The 17,299-nt window shown below is 48.9% G+C and overlaps 1 protein-coding gene across 1 annotated transcript; it reads left to right on the forward strand.

The window, feature by feature from the left end:
• Positions 1–14,398: 14,398 nt before the first annotated feature.
• LOC109771982 (uncharacterized) lies at positions 14,399–14,836 on the forward strand. Its single transcript, XM_020330678.1, has one exon. The coding sequence runs from the start codon at positions 14,399–14,401 to the stop codon at positions 14,834–14,836; it is 438 nt and encodes a 145-aa protein (XP_020186267.1).
• The last annotated feature ends 2,463 nt before the right edge of the window (positions 14,837–17,299 follow it).

Raw genomic sequence — 17,299 nt, forward strand, 5'->3', positions numbered from 1 at the left:
TCTTCTTCTTCTTCTTCTTCTTCTTCTTCTTCTTCTCCTCTTCTTCTCCTACACTTTCTTCTTCTTCTTCTCCCCTCCTCTTCTTCTCCTACACTTTCTTCTTCTTCTTCTCCCACACTTTCTTCTTCTTCTTCTCCCCTCCTCTTCTTCTCCTACACTTTCTTCTTCTTCTTCTCCTACACTTTCTTCTTCTTCTTCTTCTCCCCTCCTCTTCTTCTTCTTCTTCTTCTTCTTCTTCTTCTTATTCTTCCCCTTCTGCATATTCTTCTTTTCTTCTTCTTCTTTTTTCATCTTTTTTCTACTTCTTTTAATTATATGACTAATTATCTAAAACCCATGCACTAAATCTAACATTAACACATATATATCTAGCACTAAACCTAACACTAACAATTAAACAGCAAAAGAAAAAATAAAAAAATAAAATAACTCACCGGACCCGACGGGGGCCGAGGCCTCGCAACGGAAGGGTGGCGGTGGCGACGGGGGCCGTAGGGTTCCGGCCGGGGCGGTGGAGCTCATCATGGGGGAGGGGTGGTGTAGCTCATCAGGGGGGAGGGCGGTGAGCGGCGGCCCCGAGCCGGCAGGGAGGCGGGGGCGATGGGGCCGCGGTGGCGGGTGGCGGGGGCGGCGGCGACGCCGGGGTGGTGGGGCGACGGCACGGGGTGGGGGCGGCGGCGGGTGGCGGGGGCGGCGGGTGGTGGGGGTGACGGCGGGTGGCGGGGGCGGCTGGGGGGCGGCGGCAGGTGGTGGGGGCGGCTGGTGGGGGTGGCGGCGGGTGGCGGGGGCGGCGGCAGGTGGCGGGGGCGGCGGCAGGTGGTGGGGGCGGCGGCGTGGGCGGCGGCGTGGTGGCTCGGGTCGAGGAGAGAGGAGAGAAACAGAGAGATGGATCCAGGGCGGGGTGGGTCTCGCCGTTAGTTAGGTTAGTTTTTTGCCGTCCGCCAAACCTTTGTCGTCAGGTTTTTTTTCTCTTTGTCGTCCGCTAGCTGACGGCAAAGAGGGGGGGCCGTTAAGTTTTTTTAATCAGCTCGTTAGTGGGGACCACCACTCTCTTTGCCGTCTGCTAGCTGACGGCAAAGATTCTTTGCCGTCCGCTAGCTGACGGCAAAGAGTAGGCTGATGGCAAAGACCGTTCTTTGCCATCAGCCAGTTCATTGCCGTCCGTTTTCTGTAAGCGGACAGCAAAGACCTTCTTTGCCGTCAGCCAGTAGACGGCAAAGACTTGGCTGACGGCAAATTAGCTAATTCCAGTAGTGTACTCATGCTTGCACTCAATGTTGGTTAATCTCAATGCATGTTTATGACCGTTGTCGCTCTCTTGGTCGCTCCTCAATCTTTCGCTAGCCTTCACTTGTACTAAGCGGGAGTACTGCTTGTGCATCCACTTCCTTAAACCCAAAGTTGTTCCATATGAGTCCACCATACCTACCTATATGTGGTATTTACTTGCCGTTCCAAGTAAATTTGCATGTGCCAAACTCTAAACCTTCAAATAATAATCTGTTTGGTATGCCCGAATCGCTCATGTAGTGACTGGGGGCTATCAGTATCTTCCATGCTAGGTGGGCTATTCTCACGATGAGTGTTTATTCACTTGTCATTCACAAGAAAGTGACTGGTAATCGGGATGCCCAGTTCCATGCTCGAAATCAAATCAAAATATAATCTTAAAACAAAACTCCCCCAGGACTGTTGTTGGTATGGACGGTCCCCGTGGATGCGGCCAGCCGTGGAGTGTGATTGTTGTTGGAGGGGGAGTAAAAACTTTACCATCCTGTTTGGGAACCGCCTATAATGTATCTAGCATGGAAGATAGTGAGATCTCTTGGTTGTTATGTTGACAATGAAAGCATACCGCTCAAAATTATATTCATCTTTGTTTTAAAAGCTCCGAGCTCTCGCACCTCTGCAAATCCATGCTTCCTCTGCGAAGGGCCTATCTATTTAATTTTATTGTTTAGTCATCATCCTCTTATAAAAAGCACCAGTTAGAGAGCACCATTGTTATTTGTATGTTTTGTTATTAATTGATGTTGAGTATGAGTGTGACTGGATCTCTTTTGCCAAGAATTATAATGTCTAGTCAGTCCTTGATCTTCAGGGGTGCTCTGCATTTATGTATTGCGGTCTCGGAAAGGGCTAGCGAGATACCATTTTGCCATATCATATCATGATTGTTTTGAAAAAGTGTTGTCATCCGAGATTTATTATTATTGCTCGCTAGTTGATTATGCCATTGATATGAGTAAATGTGAGACCTAAATGTTATTGTGAATATGGTTAGTTCATAATCTTTGCTGAAAACCTGAATATTGGCTAGACATATTTGCAACAGCAGAGTTTGTTAAAGTTTTTCTTTGTCACTTTTAGTTTATCAACTGAATTGCTTGAGGACAAGCAATAGGTTGAGCTTGGGGGAGTTGATACGTCTCCATCGTATCTACTTTTCCAAACTCTTTTGCCCTTGTTTTGGACTCTAATTTGCATGATTTGAATAGAACTAACCCGGATTGACATTGTTTTCTTGCCATGGTGTTATTTTTGTGCAGAAATAAAAGTTCTCGGATTGACCTGAAAATTTACGGAGAATATTTTTGGAATATATAAAAATACCCGCGCAAGAATTAACCAGAGGGGGTCCACCCAGAGGCCACAACCCTGGCCCTCCCGGGGTGCGCCTAGAGGGCTTGTGGGCCCGCTGGACCTCCTCCGACCTCAACTCCAACTCTATATAACCCTATTCGGAGAGGGAAAAAATCAGAGAGAAGGATTCATCGCGTTTTACGATACGGAGCCGCCACCGCCTCCTGTACTTCATCGGGAGGGCTGATCTGGAGTCTGTTCGGGGCTCCGGAGAGGGGGATTCGTCGCCATCATCAAGCTTCCTCCATCACCAATTTCATGATGCTCACCGCCGTGCATGAGTAATTTCATCGTAGGCTTGCTGGATGGTGATGGGTTGGATGAGATTTATTGTCACATCCCTAGCTTCTCGTATTGCACTAGGCTAGCTTCATGTGTGCATCATGTTTGAATTTTGCAGAAACTTGAAATGGGGATGACAGAACCCCCAGCACCCCCCTGAAACCAACTAGGGTTTACTAAAATTGGTTTCAATGAACCCAAAATGCCCTTCACAAAATGTTCATCATTTCTGGATTGGGCTAAAACCCCTGGCAAAAATGGTGCACACTTTTCTAGGACATTCTGGATTTTTGAATTAAATCATAAGTATTTGAATTTGGACATTTAAATTCTATAAAATATTTTAAATGTCCAAATAATCTTGAAAGCATTTGAGGGCTGTTGGAAATAGTTTCAAAAGTGCCCACAATTATTTTCAGGATCTTACAAAATGAATTAGTATTTTTACTAATTCAAAACAGAGAAATAAAATAGAAAACAGAAACAATTAAGTAAGAGAGAGAGAGAAGGCCACTGGGCCCCTCACCTGGACTTACCAGGCGCCCACCACGGCCCAGGAGCTGGCCCAGCCCACCAGAGCCGCCACCGTCTCCCACCTCGCGCCAGAAGGACGCCAGAGGGACGCCGGGCGTGTGGTCGCCGCGCGCGAGGCCACCTCCTGCTTCCGCCGCTTCTGGACGCCTCCACGAGTGCCACGGCACCTCCCCGACCCCCTCTCACTTCTCCCTCGCTCTCTGGACCCCTCCTCCTCCTCTGCTCTCCCTTCCTCTCGTCACCGAACGCACCTGAGAGCGCCGCTCGCCGTAGCCATGACCACCGGCCACCCCTTGTCCCGTGATCGTGCCCAGCAGCTCTGCAATCGAGCACCACATCCCCAAGCCGAAGGAAACGAGCCGGAGGACTTTGCTTCGTCGCCAACGTCCTCGTCTTCACCGCTGGCGCCCGGAGATCGTCTCTGTCGATTCGTCGGTTTCCGTCCGTCCCCGAGGCCGCTGACCCTCTCTACCGCATCGCTGTGAGCTCCTGCTCCTCCCCCCCTTTCTCACCCCCTCCGTTCTCGCCCGTTAGCCGCCCCCCCCCCCCCCCGCGAAACCGAGCTCCGGCCATCGCCATGGCCAGCGAGCCCCGCGCTCCCGAGCTCCTCCGCTCGCCCCAGTAGCACCCGCCTGCTAACCATGCTCTCAGGAGCCGAACGCACGCACCAGCTCCTCCCGTGCCCCGCAGCGTCGTCCTCACCGACGCCGAACTCCGGCCGCCGCCTTGCTCGCCATCGGCGCTGCTCCCGGCCACCCCGCTGCCTCCCGTCCGGTCCTTTGGATGCGGACGAGCAAGAGCTACTCCCCGGTGCCCTTAGCTCACCAAACAACCACCCGTAGCTCAAATCCGAGCCGAGCCGCCGTCGTTTTGGTCGCCGCCGGCAAGGCTCCGGCGACCGATGACGTGGCACCGTCATTAGCGCCTAACTAACCCCCCTAGAGTCACTGACGGTGGGCCCCGCCGGGCTAATTATTTTTAGTTAGGATTTAATAAGCCACATAATTAGCACTGTTACACTGACAGATAGGTCCCACCAGTCAGATTTGACTTTGGTCAATGCTGACGTCACCCTAACGTAGTGCTGACGCAGTAATTTAATTACTGGAATTATTCTTATACAGGAAATTCCAGAAAATACTACAAACTTCAAAAATTCATAGAAATTCAACCATAACTCCAAATGAAACAAATTATATATGAAAAATGATCAGAAAAATCCAATCTATCCATCTGTACTGTTTTCATGCATGTTAGAACAACTTATGGCTGCTGTTTAGGCCAAATCATATAAATGGCATTTAAACCCTCACATATGGAGTTTGAATTTGAACCTAGGGTTCAAACCAAATCCATTTAACATGTTGCTAGCTGCATTAGCTCAATTCACAGCATATTGCCATGTCACATTCATGCATCATATTGTTGCATTGCATTGATTGTGTTTCCTCTCTGTTGCCGGTATTTGTCCCCTCTCGGTAGACGATGTTCCGGCGTTGTGATCGTTGACACTAATGAAGACTCAATGCTATCTTCAGAAGTGCCAGGCAAGCAAAACCCCCTTGTTCATTCCGATACAATCCCACTCTCTCGCTCCTGCTCTCTTTTACTGCATTAGGATAACAACGATTCAACCGTTACATGCTGCGGTAGTTGAACCCCTTATCCTCTGCATGACCTGTCATTGCCACAGTAAATAGATGAAACCCACTAGCATGAGTAGGAGTTGTCTGAGCCCTGATGTGCCTACTCATTCATGCTTGTTTGTCATGCCTGCTATTGCTTAGAGTTGAGTCAGGTCTGATTCATCGGGGATGAATTGGAATGTGGTGAACATGTCCTACTGTTGAGAGCTAAGTGTGTGAACACGATTTGGTAAAGGTAGCGGTGAGAGGCCATGTAGGAGTACATGGTGGGTTGTCTCATTGAAACCGTCCCCAGGAACTGAGTTCTGTGTTTGTGATCCATGAACAGTTACTACCACACATTGGGTTCCGGTAACTCGACCCCTCTCGACTTATTAATCAACTTGATCTCTGTCCAGGAGTTGCAACTAGTTTCTGGTGTTTGTAGGTAGTGTTAGTAGTCTACCAAGTGGCACCCGGTACAGGTGGGCTTGGGACAGACTAGGCACACGTGGCCTGGTGTACCGAGTGGCACCCGGATGGTGGGCTCGGGAACCCTGCACACATCGTTTGGGGCCGTGAGCGACACCCCGGCCGGATCTCCTTGCGGATGGAACCCGAATAGGCGATAAACCTGGACGAGAGACTTGTGTGGTTAGTCAGGTCGTGGACGACTCCCTCGCCAGGCTTCCGCTTGAAGGTTGCCGAGGTACACGACGTGTACATGGTGGTAAGTGGCGAGAGCGTGTGTGACGAAGTACACCCCTGCAGGGTTAATATGATCTATTCGAATAGCCGTGTCCGCGGTAAAGGACTTCTGGGTTGCCTGTACAGTTCATAGACAAGTGAAAGTGGATACTCTAAAATGCGCAAGATAAGCGTGAGTGCTATGGATGGCGTTCTCGTAGGGAGACGGGAGCAGATCCATAGTGGTGTATTGATATGGTGAATTTGTGGACTCGTGTGCGCCACCTCAAAAGAGTTACTTGCAGTCGTAGTTCAGGATAGCCACCGAGTCAAAGCTGGCTTGCTGCAGTTAAACTCCACCACCCCCTTTGTTGATACCGATGCATATGTAGCTAGTTCTGATGTAAGTCTTGCTGGGTACATTTGTACTCACGTTTGCCTATTTTATGTTTTGCAGAGAGACGTCAGTCTCGCTAGTAGTTTCGTGTGGACTTCGACGTTTAGCTTGATACCTCAGCTACGATCTTGTGCCCTCGGCAGGATCTGGTAGATAGTCAGGCTTCTCAGCCTTTTTCATTTGTAGATGTCTGTACTCAGACATGTCAAGCTTCCGCATGTGCTTTGACTTGTATGCTCTGAATGTTGGGTCATGAGACCCATGTTTGTAATATCTGGCTCTTCGGAGCCTAATGAATAAATACTCTGAGTCGTAGAGTCTTGTTGTGATGCCATGTTGTATTCGCACATATCGAGCATATTGTGTGTATGATTGAAATGCTTGGTATGTGTGGGATCCGACAACCTAGTTGTTTATCCTTGGTAGCCTCTCTTATGGGGAAATGTAGTCTTGTGCTTCCATGAGCCATAGTAGTCCGCTACATCCCGGTTCACCGGAGTCCTGCTAGCCCAGCACTACTGCTCCGGAACACTTGACTGGCCGGCATGTGATTCACTTCGTTCCTGTGTCTGTCCCTTCGGGGAAATGTCATGCGGTGACAACCGGAGTCCTGCCTAGCCTGCTACAGCCCGGTTCACCGGAGTCCTGTTAGCCCAGTGCTACAGCCCGGATTCGCACGCTGCTGACCGACATGCTCGATGTTGATTCATGTATGCCTGTCCCCGTAAGTTAGTGCCACTTTGGGTTCACGACTAGTCATGTCGGCCCGGGTTCTCGGTCATATGGATGCTAGCGACACTATCATATACGTGAGCCAAAAGACGCAAACGGTCCCGGGCCATGGTAAGGCGACACCCGTGGGAGTACCGTGCGTGAGGCCGCAAAGTGATATGAGGTGTTACAGGCTAGATCGGTGTGACTTGGAATCGGGGTCCCGACATTTATCATGTAATCGAGTTAGTTTTGTTAGGGTTTGATCCCTAGTATCCACTATGTTCTGAGATTGATGTTGTTATGACTTTGCTATGCTTAATGCTTGTCACTAGGGCCCGAGTGCCATGATTTCATATCTAAACCTATTATGTTTTCATGAATATATGTGAGTTCTTGATCTTATCTTGCAAGTTGTAGACACCTATTATGAGTTATGATCCGCATACCCCAAGGTGATAATAATTGGGATTCTTTCCGGTGATTACCATAGTTTGAGGAGTTCATGCATTCACTAAGTGCTAATGCTTTGGTCCGGTTCTCTATTAAAAGGAGGCCTTAATATCCCTTAGTTTCCATTAGGACCCCGCTGCCACGGGAGGGTAGGACAAAAGATGTCACGCAAGTTCTTTTCCATAAGCATGTATGACTATATATGTAATACATGCCTACATTATATTGATAAATTGGAGCTAGTTCAATTTCACCCTAGGTTATGACTGTTACATGATGAATATCATCCGACACAGTTATCATTGCCGATCCATTGCCTACGAGCTTTTCACATATTGATCTTTGCTAAGTTAGTTTCGTTGCTACTGTTGTTACAATCACTACAAAACTGCTACTATTACTTTTGCCATCGTTATCGCTACTTCCATACTACTTTGCTACTAAATACTTTGCTGCAGATATTAAGCCCTTCAGTATAAGATGTTCTGATAATTATTTATGATCATACTCCATCCATTCACAAATATAAGATGTTCTAGTAATTTTTTTCTAAATTGAATGTATATAGACACGTTTTAGTGGTTTGTTCACTCATTTCAATCCGTATGTCGTCCATATTGAAATATCCAAAACACCTTGTGTCACTACTAGGAAAGGGCTTATAGGTGAACCCAACTGAGTGGCGGCGAGGCGTGGCACCCATCACAGTTATTTTAAAACTAGCAATGGCAGGTGATAAAAAATGCTCGCCAGTGCTATACAAGTAACAGTGGCGAGCTCGATCAAGAACCCGCCACAGCTATACGATTTCTAATTCCTTCATAGCTGACAAACAGCTGTGGCGGGCGTAGTACATGCCCACCATCGGTCCATTGCATAGTTGTGGCGGGTTCGACTAAGCGCCCGCCATAACTATATTTCGGTACCCACGCGCCAAACTGTTTCAATTTTTTTAGTGCGTAGTGGCAGGCTTTGGCAGTCACCGTCACAGCTACATTTGGTCACGTTGCCGCCTACTACACATATATAGTGGTGGCGGGCATTGCTCGGCGCCCGTCACTACTATACATGACCTTATCCACCGCATCCCCCCACCCGCAGCCAGTTAGTCATTCGAAACGCAAACATCTCTTTCTCTACGCTGTCTTGCCCTCGCCGGCGTCATGGCGTCGTTCGGCGCCACCCAGCGAGGTCGCGGTCCACCGCCTTGAACGGCGTCAAGGACTTAATCTTCTTTGTTGCCCACGCCGTCCGTCCCCGCCTCCAAGTTCGTCGGCATCGCCGAGCAACGCTACCTCGAACTACTTCCTTGTGACCGTCGCCCGCGCCTTCCTCCGCATCCAACATCGTCTTCATCTTCATCGAACTCGCCGTCCGCCGACGCCTCCGCCATCGACCTCGGCCTCGTCCAGCCTGCCATCCGACTTCGGCCAGGTAAGCACACCTCCCTTCTCTCTGTTAATGGTGATTTTAGTTGCTCCCATTATTGTATTTGTAGATCTGCAACATTTTATTAGTGTAATTAAAATCTGTTGTATGATGTAACATTGAATCTTCGTAAGTAGATGTCTTAAATTTGAACGCAAGTGCTAGACAAAATGTACTACATATGGATGAACATATAGTACAACATTTTATTAGTATAGTTAAAATTTGATGTATGATGTACCATTGAATCTCCAATAAGTAGATTTCTTAAATTTAAATGTGTGTGCTAGACAAAATGTATTACATATGGATGAACATATAGTACAATATTATTTTCATGATGCAGGTATTCATAGTGAGTGCCAATGTTTTTGCGAAGCGTGGTTTAAGTTTAAGTTGCTTAATTTCGAGTACTTAATATGTCCAATTTCTATCAAAGGTCATGTCATTTTTTCCGTATTACTTTTTTATGGATGAGCTACTTTTTTTTGAAAAACAAACATCAACTTTATTAATTAGAGATAATGGCTACATAGTCTATAAGAAAAGATACAATATTTTCCATGGGCTCCTCAAACCAATCCCTAGCCATGGAACATTTTGCCATTCTAGCAAGCTCATGGGCAACTTTATTCGCTTCTCTATTACAATGCTCAAAACTAGTAAGAGGAAAATCACAAGCCATAAGAAAGCAATCCTCAAAAATTGCAGCCACCGCTCCAGCAGAATGACCTCCATTCTTCATTGTGTCAATGACTTCTAAGTTGTCAGATTGATTATGAGACGATTACACCCCGCCTTTTGAGCCAGCAATAATCCAAACCTAAGTGCTAACGCCTCCGATGTCACAGCATCCGCACACCACTCAATCTTGCAGTTTCCACCTACAATGAAAGTTCCTTTATCATCCCTGATAACATCACCTGTCGTGCCCCTTAGCTGATCCTGGTCAAAAGAGGCATCCACATTCAATTTAACAAAACCTCTGGGGGGCTTCGTCCATCCTTCATCCTTCCTCTTTGCCTTCGGTGAGTAGGCATTTACATAATTTGCTGTTATAGCCCGAATCCCAATCGATGTTTGGAAAGCCTCTTGCGATTTTCCCTCATGAACTAGCTTCCTTCTATTCTACCATAAATACCACACGGTTATAGCAATCAGCTCCCGTGCATTTTGGGAAACCAGAGTAGGTAATTGATCATCAGGCATAAGGAGTAATGCTTCCAGTACTGCCTCTCCCGCTCGGTCCGCAACACAATTTTTTTTAATCACTTCATATAGCCCCAAAATTTTCCACACTTCTTTAGCCTTTTGGCACAGAAACAACACATGTTTAGTATCCTCTGGCCCATTTGGACATGTTGGGCAAACGGGCGAAGTTTTAATGTGTCTATTCGCCAGCGTAACACGGCACGGTAGAGTCCCATGATTATGGATGAGCTACTTATGAAGACATGTAAATGTTTTATCTAAATGTCAACTTGTTTAATGCGATTTAGATGAAGAAGCCGAGACGCCTCGTTAGGACTCCTACACCCATAGATGAAATTTCTACCGCCGTAGACATCGTCACGAGGGTGGCTCAGTACACGGAGATCGTGCTCGCCTATGTCGAGAGTGCTCGAGCGGCCATCAAGAGCGCTCAAGCATATTCCAAGAGCGCTAGAGCAGCCATTGAGAGCGCTAGAGCGGCCGTTGAGAGTGCACAAGCAGCCGCCGAGAGTGCGCGAGTAGCCGTCGAAGGTGTGAGGACCACTCAAACCGACATCACGAAGATAATGGAAGGCGAGGATAGCTCATGATGGAGCTGAAGTTTTACTTCTGAACAACTAGTGCACTGCCTTCATGTGTCTATATGATTGATGCATGTGAACTTAATTCTAAGTTGTTATGATGGAGCTAAACTTTTGCTTCCGAACTACTAGTGAACTGCAACTTGGTCATTTGTATCGTCTATGATGCTATGAAGATTGTGACTTGACTTTGCTCTATGTGATTGGATAAGTATGAAACTGACTTGTTAACTTGTTTATTTATCTTCGTAGATGAAGTGGAACTGGTATGTGGTGTACACCGGGAGGAATCCAAGAGTATATGATTCATGGGAGATATGTAAGGAACAAGTGGACGGTTACAAGAACAACTGCTATAAAGGATATAAGACTAAAAAAGAAGTTGATGATCATTATGCCAACTACGTCCACAAAGAGAAAATCAACTATGAAGTATGCAAGATCGTGTGGACAAGTAGACGAGTAAAGAATTTAATTATCTTTATCCAGTTCATTGTCATTATGGTGTTGTTGTTGTCATGAGTTCTTATATGTATGTGTACTAATGATGCGATGTGAGTTGTTGTACTCTAATGCGTACATCTATTTGTATGAAGTTTAGATTATTGTTATGTTAAATGTAAGGTGTATGATCACTTATGTTATTTGTATGTTGTAATGTGTATTGGCTGTTGTTTGTTGGCAATTGGCAGGGCTGGCGGTTGAACAAGTAGTTGCGGCAGGTGCCCTAGAATGCCCGCCACAACTAACAATATAAGCAGCGGCGGGCAACATAGCTCGCCCGCCACTGCAAAGACTCTACCAATGGCGGACGCGTGCACATCACTGATGCCATTATAGTAATGCCATTATAGTAGTGGTGGAAGGTCAATGGCGAACGCCCCTAGGAGCCTAACCCACCACTGCTGGACTTTTTGCGCTCGCAAATGCTAGGCATTCCTGCAGTGTGTTTGTGAACGGATTAAGCATCAAATTACATGGCTCCCAATAAGGACCTAAAATGTCCAGTGATAATTTTCACAGATGGCAAGTGGGTGCTCTATTCATGACTAGCTGCTTGTCTTTTTTGTCTCGAGAAGATGGACAAATTAGGCGTTGTGCACTTTTTCAAGGATACGTCAAAGGTTCGAGATCATAGATAGAAAGCAGATAGTTTTACAACTTAGCCACGCCTAGCTTAGCCAATGTTTGACATACGAATAACTCACTAATAGCCCACTCATCTACTCTAATCGGAAGCGATCCCGCCTCGCGCAACAGTCCTGTCATCCTCCAGTCTTGATCTTCTAAATCGATCTTCTTGAGAAGTTCACTCGTGGAAGGAGTCGCTCCATTAAACACAACATCATTCATGTGCTTCCACAACATCCACGCAACCAGCGCAAATCAAGGTTCATGTCTCCTTCCTGAGCTTTGGTTGTGGATCTATGGAGGTCAACCATTCCATCATACTGGCATCCACACTTTGGTAGCCATGCTGGTTTGTCCCCGTGGTCGAGGATGGTGAGCCACACTTGCCTAGCAAAGACGTGACAAAGCAGGATGTGGTTGATTGTTTCCGATGCTTGATCACCGAATGGACAAGCCGAAGGATGCGGTAGCTGTCGTCGCACAAGCCTGTCTGAACCTTATCTCTTCCCCTCGCTACAGTACCGTGAGGCGATTTCGGGGGCGAATCTCCGATCCCCGCCGGCGTTCGTGCTTGGTCGGCGGATGGATCTGATGGCTCCCCTAGAGGCGTTGCGCGCCGGCGATTAGCGGCCTCTGGGAGGTGATCTCCGTCTGGGATTGCACATAGCCTGCAATCTCTCTCTTTGCTCCCCCACCTTTCCCTGTTCTTTCTCTCGCTGGTCGGCGCCGCCGGCTGGATTTCTAGTTGGCCGTGGTTCGGGGTGATTACGGGGCAATCCTTGCATTGCTGCCCACCCTTGGCTATTGTTGACTAGGATCTATCGGCGTGCTCATGGCGGAGACTACAGGGGAGAAGGGGATGAGCGGTAAGGCGGTCACCCGTTTGACCCCGTGCAGCGGCGGCGCCCCGTCAGGGTCGCTGCTTCCCAGCTCGGGTAAGGCGGCGGCGGCCTCCGATCCAGTGCGGGAGACGGGTGGCTCCGGCTCCGCTGCACCTGTAGAAGACCTGTTGGAACGCTTGCGGCTGACTGCAGTCGAGGCGCAACCGGTGTTGCTGGACGATGAAGACGACGCCGATCTGGTCGACCCCGATTGTGCGTTGGTGGGGAAGGTACTTTCCCCTGGCGTTCTTCATATTCAGACGATCTCGTCCGCGATGAAGCCAGCTTGGGGCAATCCGAAAGGACTGCTATTCCACCCTGCGGGGGACAATCTGTTCGTTGCAGAATTTGGTACAAGAGAGGACCGTGTGCGTGTGATGGAAAACTCACCATGGGTGGTCGGCAAGCACGCCGTCCTGCTCAGGAATTACAATGCGGACATCCAGCCGATGCAGGTTAATTTTGACCGGCTGACCATATGGGCCAGGATTATGGCATTCCCACCAAGGCTGATGAACTCAAAGTTGGGCACGGAGGTTGCCAAGCCAATCGGAACAATTCTCCGGGTGGAAGCTGACTCAGGAGGGCGCTGCTGGGGAGCCTTTATGCGTGTCAGAGCAGAAATTGCGGTGCAGGAACCTTTGGTGCGCTATGTGACGGTGACCTCAGCTAAGCTCAAGACCACTGAAACTTATTCTGTGATGTATGAGCGCCTCCCTCTCTATTGCTTTTCCTGTGGGCTTCTCGGACACTCCTCAATCTTGTGCCCTACCCCGGCGGAACGCGATGCTAATGACGATTTGCCCTATGCGGCGAAGAAACTATGCGCTATCGTTGACCAGCTACGAAGGTCAAACGGCACAAAGTCAGGCAATGCCTCGTCGTCTGCTGACTATGATTCCCAACCCCCTAGTCACAAGGTTCCTTCTGGGGGCTCCCGGTCATCTGCTGCTGGAAGTAGGGCGCCGAACTTCGGCATGGCTGCTGCTGGAGATGTGGATGGGGAGGTTTCCTCCCCCATCAAAGGTGGTCGGATGACCAGCCAGGGCAGGGACGCTCCAATCGCAGACGCGGAAGAGGTCGTTCTGCTGGCACTGGAAAAGAACGGTTTCCTGCTCAGAAATCCAAGAATGGGATGAGTGGGCAGAAAAGAAAAAAGGCAAAGGACCAGGCTACTACTTCTACGGTAGATGAGCAACTTCCTAATGCAGGGAATGCCCTTGCTCTGGTGGTCTCGGCCAATGCAAGCGATGGGAATCTTGATACTGAGGAGTACCAAGGAAATGACCCCAACAAGAAACTGAGAACAACACTCTCTCGATCGGCGGATCCGGCGGCGGCTGCGGAGCAGCCCCGCCAGACATAATGAGTATCCTATGCTGGAACTGTCGCGGCTTGGGGTCGGACGCGACAGTGGGCGAGCTTCGCTGGTTAGTGAAGACTTATCGACCCTCGATCCTCTTCTTGTCGGAGACCAAGATGGTGGATCGTAAAGCAAAGAACTTTATGTGGTCTCTGGGCTACTCCGGTTCTTTCGCTGTTAGCTCCGAAGGCCTTAGTGGAGGCTTGGCCCTTTTCTGGTCCTCGCCACATTCAGTTTTGCTGAAGGGTTTTAACTCGCACTGCATTGATGTGACGGTGTCATCGGATGATCTGGCTCCCTGGCGAGTGACCTTTGTTTATGGGGAACCAAAGCGTGAGCTTCGTCATGAATTTTGGAGCTTGATAAGAAGGTTGTCCCAGTCGTGGGGCCCATGGATTTGCTGTGGCGATTTCAACGAGGCTCTCTGCCATGATGAGCACTTTGGGGCTCGTGACCGATCGGATGCCCAGATGGAGCTTTTCCGAAATTGTCTTGATGACTGCGGGCTGGTGGACCTTGGTTTTTCTGGTCCAAAGTTCACCTGGACTAATCGGCAGGACGCACAATGCAATGTGCGGGTCAGACTTGACCGCGCTGTGGCTAACGGTGACTTTATCGCCATGTTCGAGTTCTATCATGTGGAAAACATAATTACTACCACTTCTGACCATTATGCGGTGGCCATCTCCCTCGACTCCCAGCAAATGATGGGTGATCGGCCCCCTGTACAACACAATTTTCGCTACAAAGCTATGTGGCGTCGTGCCGAGGGCTACATTGGGGTAGTGGAGAATGCTTGGAAAGCCCATGCCACTGGAACTCGCTCGCTGCATGAAACATGGTCAGTTTTGAACCATGTGTCGGGTGCTCTGAAGGAATGGAGCAAGGAGGCCTTTGGTTCCGTCTGACGTGAGATCCAGAGAACCGAAAGGAGACTCAAGTCTCTGCGCATGTCACCCGTAAATGCTGCTGGGCTGAAGGAGGAACGCGAGCTAGAATGCCAGCTATGTGAATTGTTTGAGCGTGAGGAAATCATGGCACGACAACGGTCTCGGATCGATTGGCTCTGTGCGGGAGACCGCAATACGGAGTTCTTCCACGCCCGGGCCTCTGCACGACGGCGCACCAACCGTATCAAGGCTCTTGTGCGGGAGGACGGCTCCAAGTGTGTTTCTCAGGACGGGTTGAAAGAGATGGTACATGATTTTTACGAGGATCTCTTCTCTGCTGAGGACTGCACCTCTATGGATAGGGTGTTGGATGCTATCCCGAGGAAGGTGGATGACAACATGAACGCTGCGTTGTGCAAGCCATATAGTAATGAGGAGATCAGGGTAGCTCTCTTCCAAATGGGGCCTACAAAGGCCCCTGGGCCAGATGGATTGCCGGCCATGTTCTATCAAACTCACTGGGATCTGATCCAGCATGATATTTGCGATGCAATTCGCTCTTTCCTGAGTGGCGAGGATTTAACCGAAGGGCTTTGCGACTCAATCATTGTCTTAATCCCAAAGGTTCAAAATGCCCAACACCTCTCTAAATTTCGCCCCATCAGCCTGTGCAATGTCTTGTACAAACTTGCATCTAAAGTTCTTGCTAATAGACTGAAGGTTTTTCTGAATGGCATTGTCTCGGAGTTTCAGAGTGCTTTCGTGCCGGGCCGCTTGATCACGGACAGCGTGCTTGTTGCCTACGAATGTTTGCACACTGTTCGGAAACAACATTCCAAGAGGCCTTTCTTTGCTCTCAAAGTGGATATGATGAAGGCGTATGACCGCATCGAATGGGCATACCTCCATGGATGCCTTCAGAAGTTGGGTTTTGCTCCTGCTTGGATACAAACTGTGATGCGCTGCGTTACCTCGGCTAGATATGCAGTGAAGGTGAATGGTGAACTCACTTCTGCTGTGGTGCCGTCTAGGGGGCTTCGCCAAGGAGACCCCATCAGCCAATACCTGTTCTTGCTATGTACGGAAGGTTTGTCTGGATTACTGCAAAGGAGGGAGAGCCTTGGCGAGCTACAAGGGATTCAAAATGGTATGCAAGGCCCTCCTATATCTCACTTGCTTTTTGCAAATGACAGCATCTTCTTCGCACGCAGTGATAACAGAAGTGTTGAGGCTCTGAATTCTGCTCTCCATCAATATTGTGAGGCCTCTGGGCAGAGGATCAACTTGCTAAAGTCTTCGATCTTCTTTGGGAAGCACTGCCCTGATGGTGTCAAGGGAACTGTAAAGGGGTGCCTTGGGGTAGACAATGAAATTCTCCACGACTCTTATCTCGGTATGCCCACTGAGATTGGTCATGCAGCCACCAACTCCTTCGTTTTCTTACCAGGCCAGGTTTGGAAGAGGATCAATGGCTGCAATGATAGGCCGATGTCGTGGGCTGGAAAGGAAATTCTTCTGAAATCTGTGGCACAGGCCATCCCTAACTATGTGATGAGTTGCTTCCAATTGCCTGTCTCCATTTGTGAGCAAATGAAGACCTACATCGCCAACCACTGGTGGGGTGTCGAAGACGGCCGTCAAAAAATGCATTGGCGTTCTTGGGCGTGGCTTTCTACCCCAAAGTTCCTCGGCGGAATGGGCTTCCGCGACTTGGTACTTTTCAATCAGGCGATGCTTGCGCGTCAGTGTTGGCGTCTCCTGACCTAACCCGACTCTTTGTGTGCGAGGGTCTTAAAGGGACGCTACTTCCCTGATGGGGATTTTTGGACCGCCACCAAGCCAAGATCATCTTCCTTCACCTCGCGAAGTTTGCTTTTTGGGCGTCAGCTGATTCAGAAGGGAGCTCGGTGGGGTGTAGGAAATGGCACCCGGATCAAAGTTATGGAAGACAACTGGATTCCAGGTTTCCCTCCTGGAACTTTCAACTCGATTCTCCCTATTCCGGCTGAAACTTCAGTTCAGTTCTTGTTGGCCGAGTCATTGGTGACCTGGGACGAAAACCTTGTGCGAAGCTTCTTTGCTGATCCTATTGCGGAACAAATTCTGCAAGTTCCCATAAGTCGGTTTGGGGGAGATGACTTCCTGTCGTGGCCTCATGACAAGCTTGGCACCTACTCGGTCAAGTCTGGCTATAATCTTACTCGTAGTGTGAACTTCTTCTCCTCTACAAGTGAAAAGGGCAAGGGTCTGGCCTCCAATATTCAGGTGCAAGAAAAGGAGTGGAAGGCCCTTTGGTCAGTCAATTGTCCAAACAAAATGAAGATCGTTTTGTGGCGTTTCATGCATAATTGTTTGCCTACAGGTTTCCAGCTGGTGAGGCGTCACATTCCAGCTGATGATGGCTGTTTTTTCTGCAACCGGACGGAGCGTGTGGAGCATCTCCTCCTGCTATGTCCCTTCGCCCGTTCCGTTTGGAAAGGG

This window comes from Aegilops tauschii, chromosome 4 (genome assembly GCF_002575655.3).
Source record: "Aegilops tauschii subsp. strangulata cultivar AL8/78 chromosome 4, Aet v6.0, whole genome shotgun sequence".
In the NCBI taxonomy this organism is placed as follows: Eukaryota; Viridiplantae; Streptophyta; class Magnoliopsida; order Poales; family Poaceae; genus Aegilops; species Aegilops tauschii.

Excerpts from the sequence above, each read along its gene's own strand:
- LOC109771982 (XM_020330678.1), top strand. The coding sequence starts at position 14,399 with ATGGAGCTTTTCCGAAATTGTCTTGATGACTGCGGGCTGGTGGACCTT.